At 39.0% G+C, this 19,141-nt stretch overlaps 1 protein-coding gene across 2 annotated transcripts; it reads left to right on the top strand.

The window, feature by feature from the left end:
* The first annotated feature begins 403 nt into the window (after positions 1-403).
* On the top strand, positions 404-18,533 carry prss16 (serine protease 16). 2 transcript variants are annotated; one of them, XR_007042469.1, is made up of 9 exons: positions 404-658; positions 913-1,094; positions 3,484-3,716; positions 6,027-6,162; positions 8,779-8,893; positions 12,575-12,776; positions 14,755-14,845; positions 15,628-15,817; positions 16,381-16,516. XR_007042469.1 is itself a non-coding variant. In XM_047392559.1 (9 exons), the coding sequence occupies exons 1-9, from the start codon at positions 446-448 to the stop codon at positions 18,341-18,343; spliced, it is 1,485 nt and encodes a 494-aa protein (XP_047248515.1). In that variant the 5' UTR covers positions 407-445; the 3' UTR covers positions 18,344-18,533. The 2 variants fall into 2 exon arrangements, 1 of the variants encoding a protein (XP_047248515.1); XM_047392559.1 differs by lacking the exon at positions 15,628-15,817 and adding an exon at positions 18,234-18,533 and having other exon boundaries at positions 407-658; positions 16,381-16,583.
* The last annotated feature ends 608 nt before the right edge of the window (positions 18,534-19,141 follow it).

The following is a 19,141-nucleotide window of genomic DNA, read 5'->3' as shown; positions in this document are numbered from 1 at the left end:
TGGCTGGTGGTGAGCTTTTTTTTGTTGTTGCTGCTTGTGCGACTTAACGCAACGTAAATAATGTAGGAAAACAATAACAGTGATGCTGACCTGAAGTTTCTTGTTATTAGGGTCAGTTTTTAATTTAATAAATTTAGTTTTGCCACCATCATGCAGATATTTGGATCAAAGACTGTGACTGAAACGACTCTTATCACCTCCAAACATTTAAGATACAACATGGTTTTTGTGAGAAAACACACAACTATAAACTAAAACACCTGCAACATAATTTCTTTCAATATGCTAGTGTTGTATTGGCAAATTGCATACGGGATTTGTATGTAACGTAAGAAGCTCATAATTCCTATGGCTTTTGATAGTACTTAAAGTATCTGTAGCGCTTGTCATATGACTTCATTTAAACGGGTCACATGCCACAGCCTGTTTTCATTTTTGTTACACCATGGCGTTTCTAACCCATGGTTTGCCTCCTTGCGTAGTGTTAGCAGTCTGTTTTGTGCTCTTCAGCCTTGTTGCTGTGGCAGAGGGTCGGTTCAAGGGCTTCGGGAAGTTTAATGTGGGGCATGATCACAACCAGGGAGCTGTGTTTGAGGAGTTGTGGTTCACACAGAAACTGGATCACTTCAATGGTGCAAACAGCAGAGTGTGGAAGCAAGTAAGTCTAGCTCCTGTGGATTCAGAAGTATTCGGCATGTTTTAAATATAAGATGAGCTTATCCGATTTTTATTTGTAAAAAAATGTTGCAAACAAAGCATCTATTTTCTGCCACTTCCTATTATTTGTTGGTCTTTGTGGTTGTAACCTGACAAAAAGTGAGAAAATTCAACGACTATAAATACTTTTGCAAGATGCTGTATTTTCATACGTGTGTGTGAAGGTGTTTACTTTCTCCACCTTTACCCTCACAGAGGTACTTTGTAAATGAGGCCTTCTACAAACCTGGAGGTCCAGTGTTTCTAATGATTGGTGGAGAGGGCCCTGCAAATCCAGCATGGATGAAGGAAGGAACCTGGCTAACCTATGCTGAGAAACTCGGAGCCCTCTGCTTCATGCTGGAGCACCGTTTCTATGGGAAAAGTCACCCGACAGCGTATGTTTGCTACTGCTGCATTTTCATGATGGTTAATGATGAAGTAGTGTGAATTCTTCAGTTACAAGATGAAATAATCTACAAAAAGCCAAATGCAGAAGTGAAATGTGATCCACTTTGCTCCATTTAGCCGTACCAAAGAGAACAAGCAAAACATGAGGAATGAGACTGATTATATTTAGAACAGACAACTTCCTGTCCAATGTTTCAACAAGCTAAAATATTTTAAAGCTCCTTCCAACCAGCAGGCTGGATGTCAGGTCATATGACAACATGCATCTACAGTTCTGGTTACCTATACAATCTGTTGGGTCTCTAGAAAGCTGCATGTGTATTATGCTCTAGTCTTTCAAATGAAGTCCTGTTTATGTAACTAGGTGGCTCAGGATCTATACAGTGATAATCCCTATTAAAACATGGCACCATCATTTTCAGTCATTTGTTTGTAAAAAGGAAAGAAAGGTTTTCAAGACCTTAAAGGAATAGTTAAGGTTTTTTGGTATAAAATGTCTGGTAAAAAGATTACAGGCAGCCAAATATCATCCCTGCAATAGATTCTTCTCCTGACATCTTTATTTAGGATAAATTGAGATTAATTGGTCCTGGAGGGTGAAGCCAACTGCTAATCCCAGAGAGGCCAAGACCACAGTGGATGTATACCACCTTAAAACAAGTTCAGTATGTTTAAAAAAACATGTATATCACGTTTATGCAAACACAAGTATATGAACCTATAAACTGTCATGTTGGCAGTTGGTTTTTATTTACACAGATGTGAATGAGTATCTACATGGACAGATGGAGGTAGGAGGTGGTGATCTTCCTGTGTAAAATGCTTTCTCGGAATGAAACATGTAAAGCGATACCAGTCACAGTAACGGCCTAGACAAAGTAATCCATCTCTTCATTTTATCTGCACATGCTCTGAATTCTGCCAGCTGCAAACATGGCAGAAATTGAACTCAGTGGTTAATTTCCAAGTTTATGGAGATTTTTTTTAAATTCTTTGTCGTTGCATCTGCTGCGACTCGTTTTTATTGGACCATGTTTCTTTTCAACAACGTATCGACAATAGTGTACAGCAGACTCATATTTGAACAGGTTTAGTTTTCGAAAAGTACATTATGAGATGATTCAATAATTATTTTCTCCTAATAATCTAAAAACTAAGCCAAAAATATAACTTTCTGTTATATTTAAAATATATATTAATATATTTACTTTCATTTAACATGGTGTACTAACCCAGAATGTGCTCTGATAAAGGGAATAGCTTGTATTAGATCATATTTTCTTTCTTACAATGTGAAACACCAGAACTAGTGAAAAGATGGCAGTGGAAACTAGTATTTTATGGACTATACCACTAGGTGGTAGTCCTGCATTTAGATGAGGAAAACTGTGTCTGTAATGCGTGCTTGTAGACTCAAGGTCAGGAAATTTTTATTTAAAAACACAGATTTTTAAATCATTTAGCTTCTAACTTAAAATCATTCAACAAATGCTGTTCATTCAGGTTGAGGGTTTTACCTGTCTGATTATTCGACAATATTTGTTCTGTTTCATAATGATCTAAATGTTTTTTAAATGGCACGTCAGTTTAGTAAACCGATTATTACTGTGAAACCTTGCTGTCCTGATATAAGCACAGTCCAATTAGATTTTTGACTTGGTGGAAATAATAAAGTCTTTTCTTTTAAAAGGAAAAAAAAGACTTATGATATCTTGGTGGCAAAGCATATTGCTTCAGACTCTTTTATTTTTCCTTACCAATAAAATGAAAACTGTATTTTGTATTAACTCTGGCTGGTTTTTAACTGATATTAAAATTAGTTGGATTATCTGAAACATTATGTGCAACAACAAAGCAAAATCAGGAGATCTCTGTAATAAGAGCGAATACATTTTCATAGCACATATGTGTTTTGTGTATGTTCATGAATTTGCAAGGTTTTGCCAGATTTCTGACACAAAGTGGGGCCGTTCTCTGTCTTCTGCAGTCAGATTTAAATGCCCAAAAAAGGCATTGTTGACGTATACTTCTTGTTTGTGCGTCTTTTTTTTAATTTGGAGTGAATTTGTTGAAACAGCTGCCTTGTACAGCTCTGTTCTACAGAATTGGGTTTGTTTTCAGTGCAGCAGCAACCTTGAAAAGGCCCTGAAGATCACAGCCATCCCTGCTGGTTTTTATATCTGCAGCCAGCATCCAGGGATGTTGTTGGATTCATTCACTTCTCTGATAATCGTGCACTTATCTGTTCAGAATAACAGAAATAAACCTGTTTGTCTTTATTTCCAGACAATTTTAAATGACACTTTTAAATCATGTGCCTTTACTTCTTTGTGTTTGAAAATAAGTTCTCTAATATGTACTTATTTCTCCATTTAGGGACCTCAGCACAGACAACTTGCGTCTCCTCAGCAGCCGCCAGGCTCTGGCTGACCTCGCGCACTTCCGTACTGTGATGGGGGAGACCCGGGGGCTGACCAACAGGAAGTGGGTGGCATTTGGCGGGTCGTATCCGGGTTCACTGGCTGCTTGGTTCAGGCTCAAGTACCCTCACTTGGTGCATGCCTCCGTGGCCACAAGCGCACCTGTGTTCGCCACTGTCAACTTTCCAGGTAGGAGGAGGCATAGTATGGTGGGGCAGCATGCACATACAGGCGCTGTATGCCACATTTCTTACAGATGTGCACAAATTTGTTGGTACCCTCACAGCTCACTAAAATAATGTTACATTTCTCCGGTGAAGAGGTTGAGAGCAGACTTTAACCTGTGAAATGTGAAGGAGTAATGAGTGAAATTGTGAAAAAAAATATGATTCGTTTATTTAAAAAAGAAATATGTACTAATAAAGTATAGAGACACAGGTCAATCCCTAAATTGGGGATCGGCAGGTCAATTAATGAAAGTGGAAGCTTTTTTTCTGTTCACTGAAGGCATCAAAACCGAAAACCTCTACCGGAAGTGGTAGATGAACAGAACATCCAACAGCATGTTGTTCTCAGCAATGAAGTCTCAAGATTACCTGGAGCCAAACATGTCACCTAGGTCTGAAATCTCAGCCTTAATCGCAGGTCATAGATCCTCCAACAGGAAAAGAAAAACCTAAACATTGGAATGTTTCAAATACCTCTTTATCAGCCCAGATAATAATCCTATTGAAAATCTATTTAGTAATCCCAGTGTGAGGAGGCCATCCCTTGCTCTATTGGATTGAGGTCTGGTGACAGTGGAGGCCATTGGAGTTCAGCTGACATGTTGAAGAAACCAGTTTAAGATGAACTGGGCTTTGTGAAATGGTGTGCTATTCTGTTGGGGGCAGCCATCAGGAAATGGAGACACAGTGGTCTTAAATGGTAAATTGACTTGTATAGCCCTTTCAAGTCTGAGGACCCCAAAACACTTCACACTACAATCAGTCATCCACCCATTCATACACACATTCACAGACTGACAGAAGTAAGGCTGCCATACAATCAGTGCCACCGAGCCCTCTGACCACAATCAGCAAGCAAGGCGGGTAAAGCGTCTTGCCCAAGGACACAACAACTGAGTCGGACAGAGCGGGGGTTATAGGACCCCTACTACCAACGCACGGTCGCCCCCTCGTGGCGATGGTAGGGTTGGACATGGAAAACAGCTATACTCGGGGAGGTTGTGGGGTGTAAATAATATTCTATTGGTACAAATGTGCCCAAAGTGTCCCAAGAAAATACCCCGCACTACCAACACCAGCCTGAACTGTTGATGCAAGGTAGGATGGATCCATGTCATCTGGGTATTAATGACAAACTAAAATCAAGACTCATCCGTCGTTTTTCCTGTTGTTATTGTTGAAATTTGGTAAGCCTGTGTGAATTGTTGCTTCCGTTTCCCGTTCTTGGCTAACAGGAGGGGTGCCCGGCCTGGTCTTGTGCTGCTGTCTGTCCATTTTCCTCTGACATCAATTTTGGACCACTCTCTGAAAGCCGAGAGCTGGTTGTTTGGAAAATCCCAGTAGATCAGCAGTTTCTGAAACACTCAGACAAGCCCGCCTGCAACCAACAGCAAAGCCACGTTCCAAGTCACTTAAATCCTCTTTTATTTTCACCCTGTGTTAGCAATTAATATATAACGAAGCAATTAACTGTATAAATATTCGACTGTATAATATTCAACAATTAAAAGGGAAGTCTGATTTGTGTTAAATATGTAGTAAATGTATGTCATTTGACCAGCTTTAAGTATTTGTGTTCTTGTTTATTGTGGAGGAGTATCAACATCTTTGTCTGTGTCTGTATTTGGAAAATGCGTGTTTCATTCAGCCAACTAGCAGGCCTGTCTTGTTTTTCTTAACTTGCTTGAGTATAACAAAAACCAATCATGTAGACCAATCATGCACCATTCTTTATCTGTGCGTGCCTTGTGTTTGGCTAACCCTGATGTTTTCTTCTCTGAGGCTGCAGATCAGAGTGGTTTTCATTATGAACCCACTTCCAGGCCGTACCACCCACACACTCTCTCTATCTTTAAGACACTAGTGCCCACATTTGACTCACAGTCCATCTGACCTGAAGGAAACACTGAGATGAAACACACTGAGAACAGGGAACATCATGTTCTGGAGTTTGGCTTGATTCCTGAAACAGCTTAAATGTTTCAGGAATAGCGTGTTTATTTATAAATCTGGAGTTCTATCTCCAAGCTTTCGGGCTTTCATGAGAATCCACTCATCATTTCACTTTTGACCTCACTGAAACCGGTTTAAAAAAACACTCTCTCAAGCAGTTAAAATGGGGTTAGTTCACACACTGGTTTCAGGATGACATTGAGGTTTTTGAAACGACTCAAAAATAGCCCTCTGTTTTTAACTGAGGCCCACACTGTGTATTATTGTGGTCATGTTGGTTTACGTGTCCTTCTTTCACTCTGCCTCTATACTTTTTCAGAGTATTTGGAAGTTGTGTGGCGTTCACTGGCCTCAGAAAATGCAGACTGCCCTGTGCTGGTGAAAAAGGCTTCAGATACCCTCGCAGAACGCCTGAAAGACCCGAAAACCTTTGAAAACATCACCAAAGATTTCAAGTACAGTGCTACTTACCCTCTTAAACTTTATGTTCCTCTGGCTGTAGTTTGTGAAATCTAAACTGAAATCGTTGTAGCTCAACTTCATCTATTTTCAAGGTAGACAGAGAGAAAATCTCCTGCAACACTTGGAGTATGGAGAGACCAGTTTTATAAACAGACCACGGCATTTCCTGACCCCGATAAAGCCCACAGGCCAAAACAGATTATTATAATTTTTTTTTTAATAAAGTTGGTTCTCAGTACTTAAAGTTTTGCTGGTGTCATTAGCTGCTGAAATGTAAACTGACCAATAACTTGAGGTTCTGTCGTATTAGGCCATAAAAAAGTCCAAAAAGTCATTGCAAGCTGACATCCGTCATATTATTTAATGTACTGCTGTACAGAGCATTTAGAGTTTACGATTTTTCATTTGCATTTTTGTTTGTTGCTCTTTTCATAGTTTTTGTTTAAAGTTGAAAGTGACATGATTAGAGTTCAATTCAGGTCTGTAAGGACAGCTCTAGTTGGTTTGGCATATCCTCTTCTTTACAGGAAACAATTACCCCCTGTTAATCTCAGTAGTTCATTAAATTTGGTGATTCTCTTTTCACCATCAGAAGTACTTCTGTAAAGCCATGGATCTATTTTTTTGTAGTTATTTTTTTAAATCTTTGCCTTATCTGTTTAATTTAGATTTAAATTGGACAGATATTCAGATATTCTTTTAATTTGACCAACAAGTTTACCAACATTGACTTCTAAATATGTGTTTTCAACTTGAATACACGCAAAGGTTTGAAAATAGGTGGTAATTTACATGCTAGAATATCTTGCTTTAGCTTGAGGTTAGCATACAAAGCTAACTGTACCTTCAATATATATATATATATATATATATATATATATATATATATATATATATGAGCCGTTTTGTGCTGAGTCTAGACCTGCAAAACCATAGTGATCTCTAAAAGACCCTGATTTATTCTAGGGTCTCTCTGATACAGTATATTTTGACCAATGTCATCCCATTGAAATGGGATTTAAAGTTGAGTTTCATTCATATTTGTTGCATTAGATAATTGATGCTTCATAGACTGCAAATTACTCCAGCATCTATTGTCAGTATTTTCTCATCCCCTCATTAGATGAAATCTCTATGTTCACTTCTCTTCTTTTAAAACCACAATGAGATCATTCTTTGTCTGCCATGCCTGCTTTATTGACAGTTTCCTCTGTCATTTTAAACCATTTTAGGTATTTTTAGTAGCCGGGAGGTCAGCCATGAACAGGCTGGACTCAATGTCTACTGTGTCGGTGCGGTTAGCCTTACTGAACTAATACTGTCATGAAAACAGAAGAACACGGTTCAGACCACACTGAAAATCTCTTATTTCAGCTACTTGCAGACTATGCAGATATGTCCTCAGGCTGACAATTACACCAAAAACGTCACACCAGTGGTCCAGCTTCCTGTCCACAGTTACTTATGGAACACAGTCCTTGCGTCAAGACATGATTTTGCAACCATAAACACACAAAAAGATTTTTAGGAAAAAAGATGGATCCTAAATTTAACATCAGAAAGGGCTTCACGATGCTGTAATTTTACCACATATAAGTATCCTCAGACGTTGTTGAATCCACGCCCTTAAGGAAATAACAGACCTGTTTGACAGATGACCCTAATTAGTGTATGGGGCTTTGTTCACCATTTGATTAATGCGAAATGTGAATGTCCAGGACTCAATTTTGTTTTCGTTGATACAGTGGGACAGGGGTTTCCAAAGTGTGGCCCAGAGGACATTTGCGTCCCTTGGAATTGTTTTTTGTGGCCCCAGGCTGCAATTCAAGAATGCTATAAATCTTTCCGGCCAGCTCAGGTGGTTGATTGGAGGAGCACTTTCTTAGATATATACTAACAAATTTAGATCTTCAAATGGAAAATGTTGGGTACAACACAAAATATTTGTCTTTATTAGTCAAGTTAATTTTGCTTTCATTTTAATTTCACAGTAATTACAGCCGCAAGGATCCAGGGACTTTTTTTTAACTAAAAAGCAGACCTGGTTATGCCCATTCATTAAACGTAACTAAATGCAATAAGGGATCCGTATGCTGCTGTTGTTGTTGAGAATAGACAAAAAAATATAAACCCAAAAAATAGAAAACGTTTGAGTCTAAACAAGGACTGTGACTTTCTTGGGGCAAACATGCAAAACTCCTTTTTTATGTTTCAGATCTGCATTAATTTACAGATCCTGTTCCACAAAAATAAGACTGCTCCATTTCAGTAAAATATTGCAGATTTAGTTTATTGCCAAGGAGATAAAAAAAATGGCAACTTGGTAACTTTGGCAATTGGACAATACTGCAGTAGGACACATTTCCAGTATGACATGTATCCAGTAGGATGTCTGTGGCTACATTCAGAATTCATTTCACCTGTTAAACTAGAAAAATGAGGAATGCTACAAGATGCTTATTGTCTTTTTCCTTTTCCTTTCTGATTTTCCCACATTTTGTTCACTGTATTAATATCCATTGTTGTCCAATTCACCTTTATTTTTTTCTCCTCTTCTTGTTCCCATTCTGTTTTCCGTCTGCTTCTGCTCTCTCCTTTCCCAACACCAGTTTGTGTTCCACACTGCAGATCCAGTCAGAGATGGACTCTGCCTACTTCCTGGAAATGCTGGCTGGGAACTTCATGGATGTGGTCCAGTATAATCAAGACAACAGAGGATTTGAGGTGAGTTTGGACAGCAGAAACAAAGATCTCACACCAAAAATCCATGTCTTTAAGTCAAACGTTTGTTTTAAACCCAAACCTTGCAATGTGTGCTAGTGTATCTTTGTCAGGTTATCTTTAAAATTTTTTTGAATTGCTAAAATAAGTCAGAACTCTTGTATGTTGTCCTATGATGGAGAAAACACTAACATGTTTTGTGCATTCATTGAACAACTGGCCAATAGCCTATAGGTTGGCCACTCTGGTGACACAGTCGTCGTGTGGACTAGAACTGTGAATGTTCTCCAGTGTGCAACAAAGTACAAATGCGGGTCATAGCCGCGGCAGAAACCGGCGTGGCTCAACGGAAGTGGTTTTCTTAAATTTAGAAAGTTGTTGGTTCAGTTCCAGCTTCTTCCACCACCACATACAGATTGGCTCTCTACCAATCTGTATGTATGAATGCGTGTGCATTGTGAATGCGGCTCTAGTGAAAAATCGCTCTGAGTGGTCGATGTGATTATAAGTCCATTTAGCGTTTTTAAATGACCATACCTACCTGAATTCTACCAAAAGTTTAATTGTAGTTTTCTAAAGGTAGTTTAATTTTTTTTTTAAGTGGTCCGTCACAACTGCGTAAATTATAGCGAAACCCAGCTGGCCACAGAGTACTTTTTAATCTCTGTCTATGGTGGCAGTCTGTTTTTATCAGAAAGGTGCTGCCTCTCAGATGACATTTCTGCCCTCACCTGCTCACTGAACAAATCCCCACATTAAACATTATATGACCTAGAAATATTAAAGCTACCAGAGTTTGGCAGTCCAAATGTAACATCATCACACAGCATCCAGCTGTGTCCTCGGCACACAGCTGGAAGTGATCGGTCTGTGTTTTGTTTCCGGCTCTTTTACGTGTTGGTCAACCTCAGGCAGTAAATAAGATTATTGTGAGCTAAAAGTAAAAAAAAAAAAAAACTGAAACGTTGTATGAAGTTATGTTTACTGACTTTTATACATTTTTGAAGTACTTGATTATTAATGTATGCTTTTCTTTTCTTTAGATTATTGCATAATGCTATTCTAATTTGTTGAATTCCAGCCCTTTTAGGGCGCTTCATTTCTTAAAGAGCGCAAAGCTGCTGATTGCTGTGGAAATGTTTGAAAAGTGAAGTGTTTATAAGGCTTTGACATTGGAAGGAGTTGGCACTTGTTAATGATGCCTTTTAAAGGACATGTAGCCAAAACAAAGTAGCCTTGGTCAAATGTGAAAGCTTTAACCTAAACAGTGAGCTCACCTTGAGGTGCACATACCTTTGCAAACACAATAAAATATAGAAAACATATTAAAGTTTTATCTTCCTTCAAATGCTGGAAAGAAACGTCGAAATATTTATTTCTGCTCACTGAACTATTCATCATCTGCCCAAACTTCTCCAAGATTTCCATATCATGTTTAACCGAATGTCGAGGATGATTTTTCTCCTCTTTGTGCCTTTTTCCTCCCTGATTACTTGTTTCGTCCCTTCCCCCCTTTTCTCCCCATTCCATCGCCTCTCTGTCTCCTTGCTGCTTTGACGGGACGTGAGTCCGGTTACCAATAAGCCGATGTGAAAAAGTAACAAAAGACTCTTTGGTCTCTCTGGTTTCCTGTCGCCCCAAGCCAAAGAGACGCTTGTAAAAGAAACGAGAGGAGCAGTGGCCCACAGAGTCCACAGGCTAGCTAACAAGCACAGCCCAGCGCCGACTCACCGACACAAAGGGCCGGGTGCACAGCGAACTACCGGGTTTTAGGTACCACTGAGGAATGTGTGGAAGAGAGAGGCGTAACTTAATCAGCAGAGTCGTCCGCCTGGCTCTCCACCCGAGGGGTTACCAATGGTGTGCTTTATAAAACTCATAGTTTATGTAATGTGACTAACTACCAACACTTTCTGTTTTTACTCAGATTATGATGATGATTGGTGAATAACAGGTCATTTATAGTTACCAGTGTTTTAGGTTGGCACACATGCAGTCCTGTAATCACTGCCAACTGTTTACTTGACCAGGCGCCTCAGAGTAAATGAGGCACATTGCAAGTGTTTACCTTGATGGGCCCTGTTGCAGTGGTGGACGGCAGCCGGAGGACAGGGAGCCTCTATGAGGACCATTATGGCCACTACGACTGCTGATCTCCATGGTTACCCAGAAACTGCCACAAGCTAGCTTTTCTAATTGTTAACTTTGTTTTATTTCTTTACTGTCATTATGAGTTTGCAACACTAGTAATGCTGGGTTGTAATGTTTCGCAATAGACCACTGACGCAGAAGTCGTAATCAGCAACAGGAAGTGCTTTTTTGCTTAACTTAAGTTAGTTATTTCATCACTTCCCATGACAAACATCTCTACAATGAATCTGTCATCATGACTACCTGTCCTTCTGCCAAGCCCATCCTGAAATATATTTCTTATATTACAATACCCCTAGTTGTGTAAAGAATCAGTATTTAGTGGCTTAGCTTCTTTGGTTTAGATTTGAAAATACAAACAACTTTTGGATTTATGGATATCTAATGGCTGTGTATGGGTTTTGGTGGTCCTTGTTTCTCCTTAAGAACCCCAATAGGGTTAGCATTAGATCAGAATCTGAATGTGAATCCTCTTTATTGGCCAAGTTTGTTTACACAAGCAAGACGTTTGACTCTGGGCTCCACTTTGTTCTCAGTATAGAGATGTTTAAATACAAATATAGGAACTTAGAAGGTAATTTAAAAGATGTATTGTGCAAGGTTACTTTAGTGAAGTACTCAGGTTGCCATCTGCGATTCCCCCTCATTTCACTCATGCGTAGCATTAGTAATTTATTACCAATGTTGGTAAAGATGTAAAAAAAACTTAAACGAAATTAATCTTTTATTACTGCAGCATAATCTCCATGTCTTATTTTTTAAAATCCAGTCTGATTTGAGCTAAATATTCAACAACTCCACATTAGGAAACAATTGTTTTTATCAAATATACCTACTTACAAAATTGTCTCCATTTTTATAATTCATAAGATATAATTGTAACCGACGTTTTTCTTTTTGAAATTATTGTTTTCCTTTTTTTCAAACTGATTAGAGAAAATAAGCTAAGTGCGCAGCCGAAACATGCCTCCAACTTCCGGGAATACAATAGAACATTTCTGCCGTTAAATACGTTTAAAATAATCAAAGGTGTCAAATACGCGTCCTTTTAAAAGTTTTAAAGCAGTCGTGAAGTTGTTAGAAATAGCAGATCTGTTGTTTTTTTTTTCTAAGTCACAAGTTTGAAAAGATAGCATGAAGATTAAGTCTGTTTTTTAATTGGCCTGCCAGATTTGCTTGAAGGTTCAGCACCGATGTGGACACAAAGGCACTGAATGAGTTAAGGCCATGAGGTTAAAGATATTCTCGTAGCTTCGGATCTGCAGCTTGAATCCAAACCGATCACTGTGTATTCAGACAGTTGATTCATATGGTCGTTTTGTTTCCAGCTTTCTCAGGAGTGTGCTCTTATTTGTCTGACCACCATGTCCTTTGTAATATGGACAAATCCATGGAAGGTATCTGCTCCAAGCATTGATATTAAAGAGCATGTCAGCATGTTGAAACTTTTAAAAGAGATTTGAGGAGAAGATTAATCTTAACTAATCTACTTTGTCTTTCCACTGTTGTTGTGCTGCTCTGATCTTAACATAGGGGGCTTTGGGCACCAACATAACCATCAAGGTGCTGTGTGGTGTAATGAGCGACACCTCACTAGGAGATCCTTACACCCGTTATGCCACGGTGGCCCGCCTCATGATGGACACGTTCTCTGTGAAATGCCTGGACACCAGCTACAATAACTACATCAGAGACATGACGAATACGTCCTGGGATGGACCAGCTGCAGGGGCAGGTGAGTGCAGCCGGGTCCACTTGGGGAACTGCTGTTTTGTTGTGCAGATATGGTGCATTGTACAAGTATTCACACTACGAGACGACTGTGGCTCAGTAGGAAGAGTAGTTGTCTTGCAAACAGAAAGTTGTGGGTTTGATTCCAGCTTCCTCCTGCCATATGTCGATGTGCCCCTGGGCAAGGCACTTAACCTTAAGTTGCCTACCGATCTGCGTATCGGTGTATGAATGTGTGAGCGTTAGTGAGTGCGATTGGGTGAATGTGGCTCTAGTGTAAAGCACTTTGAGTGGTCTGTATGACTGGAAAAGCACTATATAAGTTCAGTCCCTTTACCAATTCCTCATTAAACCTTTCTAGATTTGGTCACCTTAAAACCACAAATTTTGATGTACTCGTCGTCTTCCGCTTTATCCGGGACCGGGTCGCGGGGGCAGCGGACTCGGCAGAGACGCCCAGACGTCCCTCTCCCCAGACACCTCCTCCAGCTCCTCTGGAGGGAGCCCAAGGCGTTCCCAGGCCAGCCGAGAGACATAGTCCCTCCAGCGTGTCCTGGGGCGTCCCCTGGGCCTCCTCCCAGTGGGACCTGCCTGGAACACCTCGCGAGGAAGGCGTCCAGGAGGCATCTGGTATAGATGCCTGAGCCACCTCGACTGGCTCCTCTCAATGAGGAGGTGCAGCGGCTCTACTCCGAGCCTCTCCCGGATGGCTGATCTCAAATAATTAGACCTGAATCAAATAATTAGGTCATTAGCAGGACTCTGGAGAGCTTGACTGCATACTGAGGAGGAATTGCAGCCATTTGTTTGAGGTGCATTGGACCAGGGACACATCTAAAAGTTGCAGGACACTGGCCCTCGAGGACTGGAGTTTGACATCCCTGATTTAAATCATTCCATTGCAGCCAAGTCTGTATTTTATGGTCATTGTCCTGCTGGAGTCCATATTCCAGTTTCCGTGTAGTATAACGTCCCCACAGTATGATGCTGCCGCCACCATATGCTACTTTAGAAACGACGTGTTCAGGGTGATTGACAGTATTCCTTCACATCCTCTTCTGATCAGAGCCCCTTCTGCCTGTAGAACGTGGTGGCTATGTGATAAAAATGTAAACAGTTCAAGGGGTAGGAAAACTTTTAGGCTTTTCACAGAAGCAATACTTAGAATAAAAGCTATTTTTATATAGTGAGTGTTTTGCATTTTGGTTGCCTGGCTGTAGCCATGACTTCTTACATGTGAAAACCGTTAACAATGTCATCTTAAAACTTTCCACCAACAACCAAAAAGAATGTGTAAGAGCCTTATTGGGCAGGATTTGGGTTTTTTGCAGTCAGAAGGCATGGGTGTTAGGGTGGGGTTTTAGTCATTTAGTGAACCAAGATTTGGGTGTAACTGAAAGTCTTTTTTAAGGAAGGGTAAAAATAAAAGAGAATAAGGTTAGTTGTTCCAAAACAAGAAACCTAAAATAGAATCACTTCACCATGGAAAATAACTTCTAAATAAATCAAAGGACAATATTTAGATCAGTACCATCATCCTCTAAAATTATTTTGTCTAAAAAATTAGCAGACTTTATTTGAACTGTTAGAAATACATGTTGTTGTAAATGGAAAGCTGTTCACCCATGCTGGTGGACAACCTTAACCTGAACTATTTTTCTGCATTTCATTGAATGTTATTGGCCTATACTCCAGCTTTATAACTTGGAGATGGGTTGTTATATAAAGAGTAATAAAGAGTTCTCCCAGAGAGCCATTGTTATCCTGCAGCATAAACTTCCCCAACCACCCTTTCTGCTTCTGGCATTGGCTGACCTCCGTCCTCTCTGTAATAAGGCTAAATGACTAAAAGGACGTCGTTTTTTTGTAAATCCCATTAAAGCTAATGTTCGGACTGCCTGCTCTCTATTGTTGCCGCCTAGGTTTCTCAGAGCTAAGTGAATATGCAGCAGTGATTACATTTTTTATGCATGTGTTGTCAGGGAGACAGTGGGTCTATCAGACCTGCAGTGAATTTGGATTCTACCAGAGCACAGATTCGCCGAACCAGCCATTCACTGGCTTCCCCCTCGGGTGAGTGCAGCACACATTGTCTTTATGCCTATTAGGTTCATAATTATGATTCAGTACACTGCACCTGCTCTCCCAATCACCTTTTATTAGTTGCACATCATGCACCGTTTAATGTGTTCCTTTCCAGGTTAAGAGATTGTATGTTTACAGTGCCTGGCAAAAGCATTCATACCTCTTGTATTTCTTTACATTTTAACATGTTGAATCCACAAATGTTGATATATATTAATAGTATGTTATGTGACAGCCGGACCAACACAAAGAAGAGCATATTTGTGTACAGGAAGGACTATGGTGCACAGTTTTTTTGATGTCTTTTTCTAAGCCTGAACATTGTGGACTTCATCTGCATTTAGCAACTGGGGACAATATTGTAGAAACTCCTTCAATTGCAAGTATAGCTGCATTCTTTATGAGGTATGTCTCGATGAGCTCTGCACATCTAGAGACAAAAATTTATAACCATTCTTTGAAGTCAAAGTTTCTTTATTTAGCATCAAAAGACATAAACATCAATAAAAATGCAAATTATTTATTACATATTTACTGAAGACAAGAAACTAATACAAGATTTATTTCAGCATTAGATCAGCATATATTTAAAACTTAACCATAGGGTTGGGAGGAAAGAGAAGTTTTTAATCTAGTTTAAAAAAAATAGACAAGTGGTTTCTTCTTCTTTTAATAGCTCAAGCTCAGAAAGATTTGAGAGTGTCTGTGAACTTAATTTTTCTTTTTTATTCTTCTAAACCATTGCATTGTGGTTCTTGCTGTTTGTTTAGGGTCATTGTCCTGTTGGATGGACAACCTTTGTCCCTCTCCCAAGTCTTTTGCAGCCTCTTACAGGGTTTCTTCTGGAGTTGAACTGTATTTTGATCCATAAATTCCTCCTTTCAACTCTCACCATCTTCCCTTGTCCCTGCTGAAGAAAAGCCTTTCCACAGCATGACTGACCATCATGTTTCACCTTAGGTATGGTGTGTTCAGTGTTAGTTTTCCATATTGCATGTAGGCTAAAAAGTAACATTTTGGTCTCATCTGACCAGGCATCTTCTTCCAAATATTTGCTGTGTCCCCTACATAGGATGTGGCAAACTGTAATCTGAAATTTGTATGGGTTTCTTTCAACAGTGGCCTTTTTCTTGCCATTCTTTGATAGATTTATGTAGTGCGCAACTAATAGTTGTTGCATCGACAGATTTTTTTCCACCCGAGCTGTGGATCTCTGCAACTACTCCAGAGTTTTCATGGGCCTCGTTGCTGCTTTACTGATTAAGGCTCTCATTGCCTAGGTTGTCTTTTTTTAAGTGAAAGGCCATGTCCATGTAGCTTTGCAGTTGTGCCTTACTATTGTTTTTTCTTTCTAAAAAGAAAAAAAAAATACATGTATCCTTTTGCTCCTACCTCACAATTCTGCACTACTTAGTGTTGGTGTGTCATAAAATCCTAATAAAATACATTGATGTTTCTTGAGGTATGATGAGGTTTTCTAGATGCTGGATCTGTTACTTCATTGTGCCTGATTGTGATTCCAGTTATCAGGTGAAACAGTGTGCAAGCTTCTACAACATCAGTGCTGAGGAGGTGGCAGTGGCCGTGGCCCAGACCAACGAGTATTATGGCGGCTACGACATCCGCTCCAGCAGAATAGTGTTCCCCAACGGGTCCATTGACCCATGGCATGCTTTGGGGATCACTCAGGACATCACAGCTGAGCTCCCTGCTGTCTTTATTAAAGGTGAGGAAATACGCATGATTTAGCTCGTGTGTGGGTATAATAACTGTATCCTCAGTGTGCTCTATTTAGCTAAGCTTTAATTGGCTTAAGGAAAAAAGAAGAGGGTTTGAGACCTGTGGATTTGCATTAGTCTGTGGGTCTACTCTGTTTTCTGGTGGTTCCTTTATTATCCTCTGTTGAATAAGAATTATTAATCTGTCCTTAACTAAGGGCTTGGACATGGTTTTGTTCCTCTGTTCTTTGCATTCCTCTCTCTTAAAGCAACACTCCTATTATTAGTTTATTTGTGATTCATGTTTTTTTAAAGGTGTGTATTGTGATTATAAGCTGGACATTTCTATGTAATAATCTACCCTTAAAATGATACAATATTTAATAACATTTTATTTAACTGATTTGATGTAAGTATTAAAACCTCTGTGAAACCTTAGAAGAATCCATTATTCTTTAGCTAAATCTCATTTAACTTGTGCCATCTGTTTTTTCCTAATCTGGTTCCATTTTTAAACAAGGTTTACAGAAAGTATTTAAAAGCTTTATAGGCCAATAATTGGTTTTCCACCAAAGGCTTTATTTAATTGTTACTCTTATTAAACAGCACTGTGCAAGTCTGTGAAAGCCTCTTGAACCTTTACACATTTTCTCATGTTAAAACCACAAATTTTAATGTATCTTATTTGTAAAGTGAGAGATAGTTGGATTTCAAGTTTCTTTTTACAAATTTGCCCCAGCTGTGCAATGTTTTTTGTCTTTAAGAGCTATGCCTTTTGTAGGAATATGATAAAAATCCTGTTTTGTTTTTTTTAAGCATATCGCCCACCTCTACTTTTTTTTTTTTTATGAAGGCTTTCGTCTTGTTACTCTTCTATAAATACCAGATTTATAGTGTGCGGAGCAAATAGTCCTGTAAACAGGTTCTCCAGCATGAGCTGTGGATCTCTCCAGCTCCTCCAAAGTAACCATGGGGTTCATTCCCGCTTCTTGATTTTATGCTCTGCCCCCCAGGCCTGTCGGTTTAGATGGATGAGTTAGACAGCCATCTCTTGGTAGCTTTGCAATTGTGTCATATTCTCTGAGGCCTTCAAAGAGTTCTGGTTTGATAATGAGATTAACTTATCCCCGGATTGACTAGTTACCAATTATGTGACTTTTGAAGGCTAGTGGCTGTAATGAGATTTAGGGGTCTGAATACAAATGCATGTCTCACCTTTTAGATATTTTTATTTTATAAACCATATATCCATTTCCTATCACTTCACAATTATGCACTGCTTTGTGTTGGTCTATTGGATCCAAATCTAATAAAATACATTGATGTTTGTGGCATGACAAAATGTAAAAAAGTCTAAGGGGAGGAATACATTTGGAAGACATAGTGTATACTTTTAAAGATGGCTTTAAAGAAGACAATTTTTTAAAGTGTTTTGTGCAATAGCTTCTCCAGGATCTTTAATTCGTTTAACATTAAGACACCTTCTGCTTTCCTATTTGTTTCAGTTCTTAAGAACCCAATTCATTAAAGCATACAAAAGCCAGTAGCTCAGCAGATAAATGAAAATTTTCTAAGTGTTTTTGGTGAAACCCTTTTTTGGTGTCCGGCCCCCTGTTTCCCTGCTGTGTCATTAATGGTCAAGTTTTTCCCTAATCCAGGGACGGCTCACTGCGCTAACATGTACCCAGCGGGGAGCGAAGATCTTCCACAGCTGTCTGAGGCTCGGGATCACATCTTTCTTTTACTCCAGCAATGGTTGAAGCAGTGATTGAATGCTCCTTCAGCTTTAAGAAGTAAATGCGTCATTCCTAAATTCTGAAATTAGAAACTTGATTCCTCACTGTACTGCCAAATTTTCAACTCCTTGAAATCTTGAAATGCAACTTTGCACAAGAAAAGTTCTTGTTTTGAATATGTTAAAACTTTGAGTTAATTAATAAAGATGTTTTTCTTATTGATATAAAGTCTGAATTATTTTTACTTCTGTGAATTGCTTATATTGAGAAGCCATCATGTTGTCAGTTTATTTTTCTTTTGTGTTATTCAAACTCTAGTACTTCCTAGAATCCCTTCATCTAACACAACATGCAGTTAGATTGTAGAAGAGAAACTTGAAGACTTACGTGACTAAGCATTTGACCTAAGGTCATTTTATTAGCTTACACAAATTACAAGGTAATCAAAAAGAAATTAATAGTAGTGTGTAAAATAACATGCATGACCTAAAAGGTTCTTCTCAGTAAAAAAAAAACAACTAAATATATAAAAATATCACCACAGTTCCTTGTCTAAAGAGTCAAAACCTCAAAATTATGAAAAAATTTCAAATTTGTTACAGCATAGCTGTACATTTGTAAAGGTTTCACCCCCCAAATCATTTAAAAGAAAAGTACATTAATGCAATTGTCAGATCGTTTTTTTGTAATCTAATCGCAAAACATTCCAAAGAAAACAATTTTTTTTAGTACCCAATTAACGAAGCAGTTATGTGTCTGTAAATTACTTTATAAAGTTCTGATTCTAGAGCTATATTCCAGAGAGCCTGTGTTGTTTTCTGTGATAAGAT

Source organism: Girardinichthys multiradiatus, chromosome 18, assembly GCF_021462225.1.
Source record: "Girardinichthys multiradiatus isolate DD_20200921_A chromosome 18, DD_fGirMul_XY1, whole genome shotgun sequence".
In the NCBI taxonomy this organism is placed as follows: domain Eukaryota; kingdom Metazoa; phylum Chordata; class Actinopteri; order Cyprinodontiformes; family Goodeidae; genus Girardinichthys; species Girardinichthys multiradiatus.
This window is presented reverse-complemented; position numbering and strand designations above follow the sequence as displayed.

Excerpts from the sequence above, each read along its gene's own strand:
- prss16 (XM_047392559.1), top strand. The coding sequence starts at position 446 with ATGGCGTTTCTAACCCATGGTTTGCCTCCTTGCGTAGTGTTAGCAGTC. Across the intron at positions 6,163-8,778 it reads AACATCACCAAAGATTTCAA|TTTGTGTTCCACACTGCAGA; the intron begins GTACAGTGCTAC and ends TCCCAACACCAG. Across the intron at positions 8,894-12,574 it reads AAGACAACAGAGGATTTGAG|GGGGCTTTGGGCACCAACAT; the intron begins GTGAGTTTGGAC and ends ATCTTAACATAG.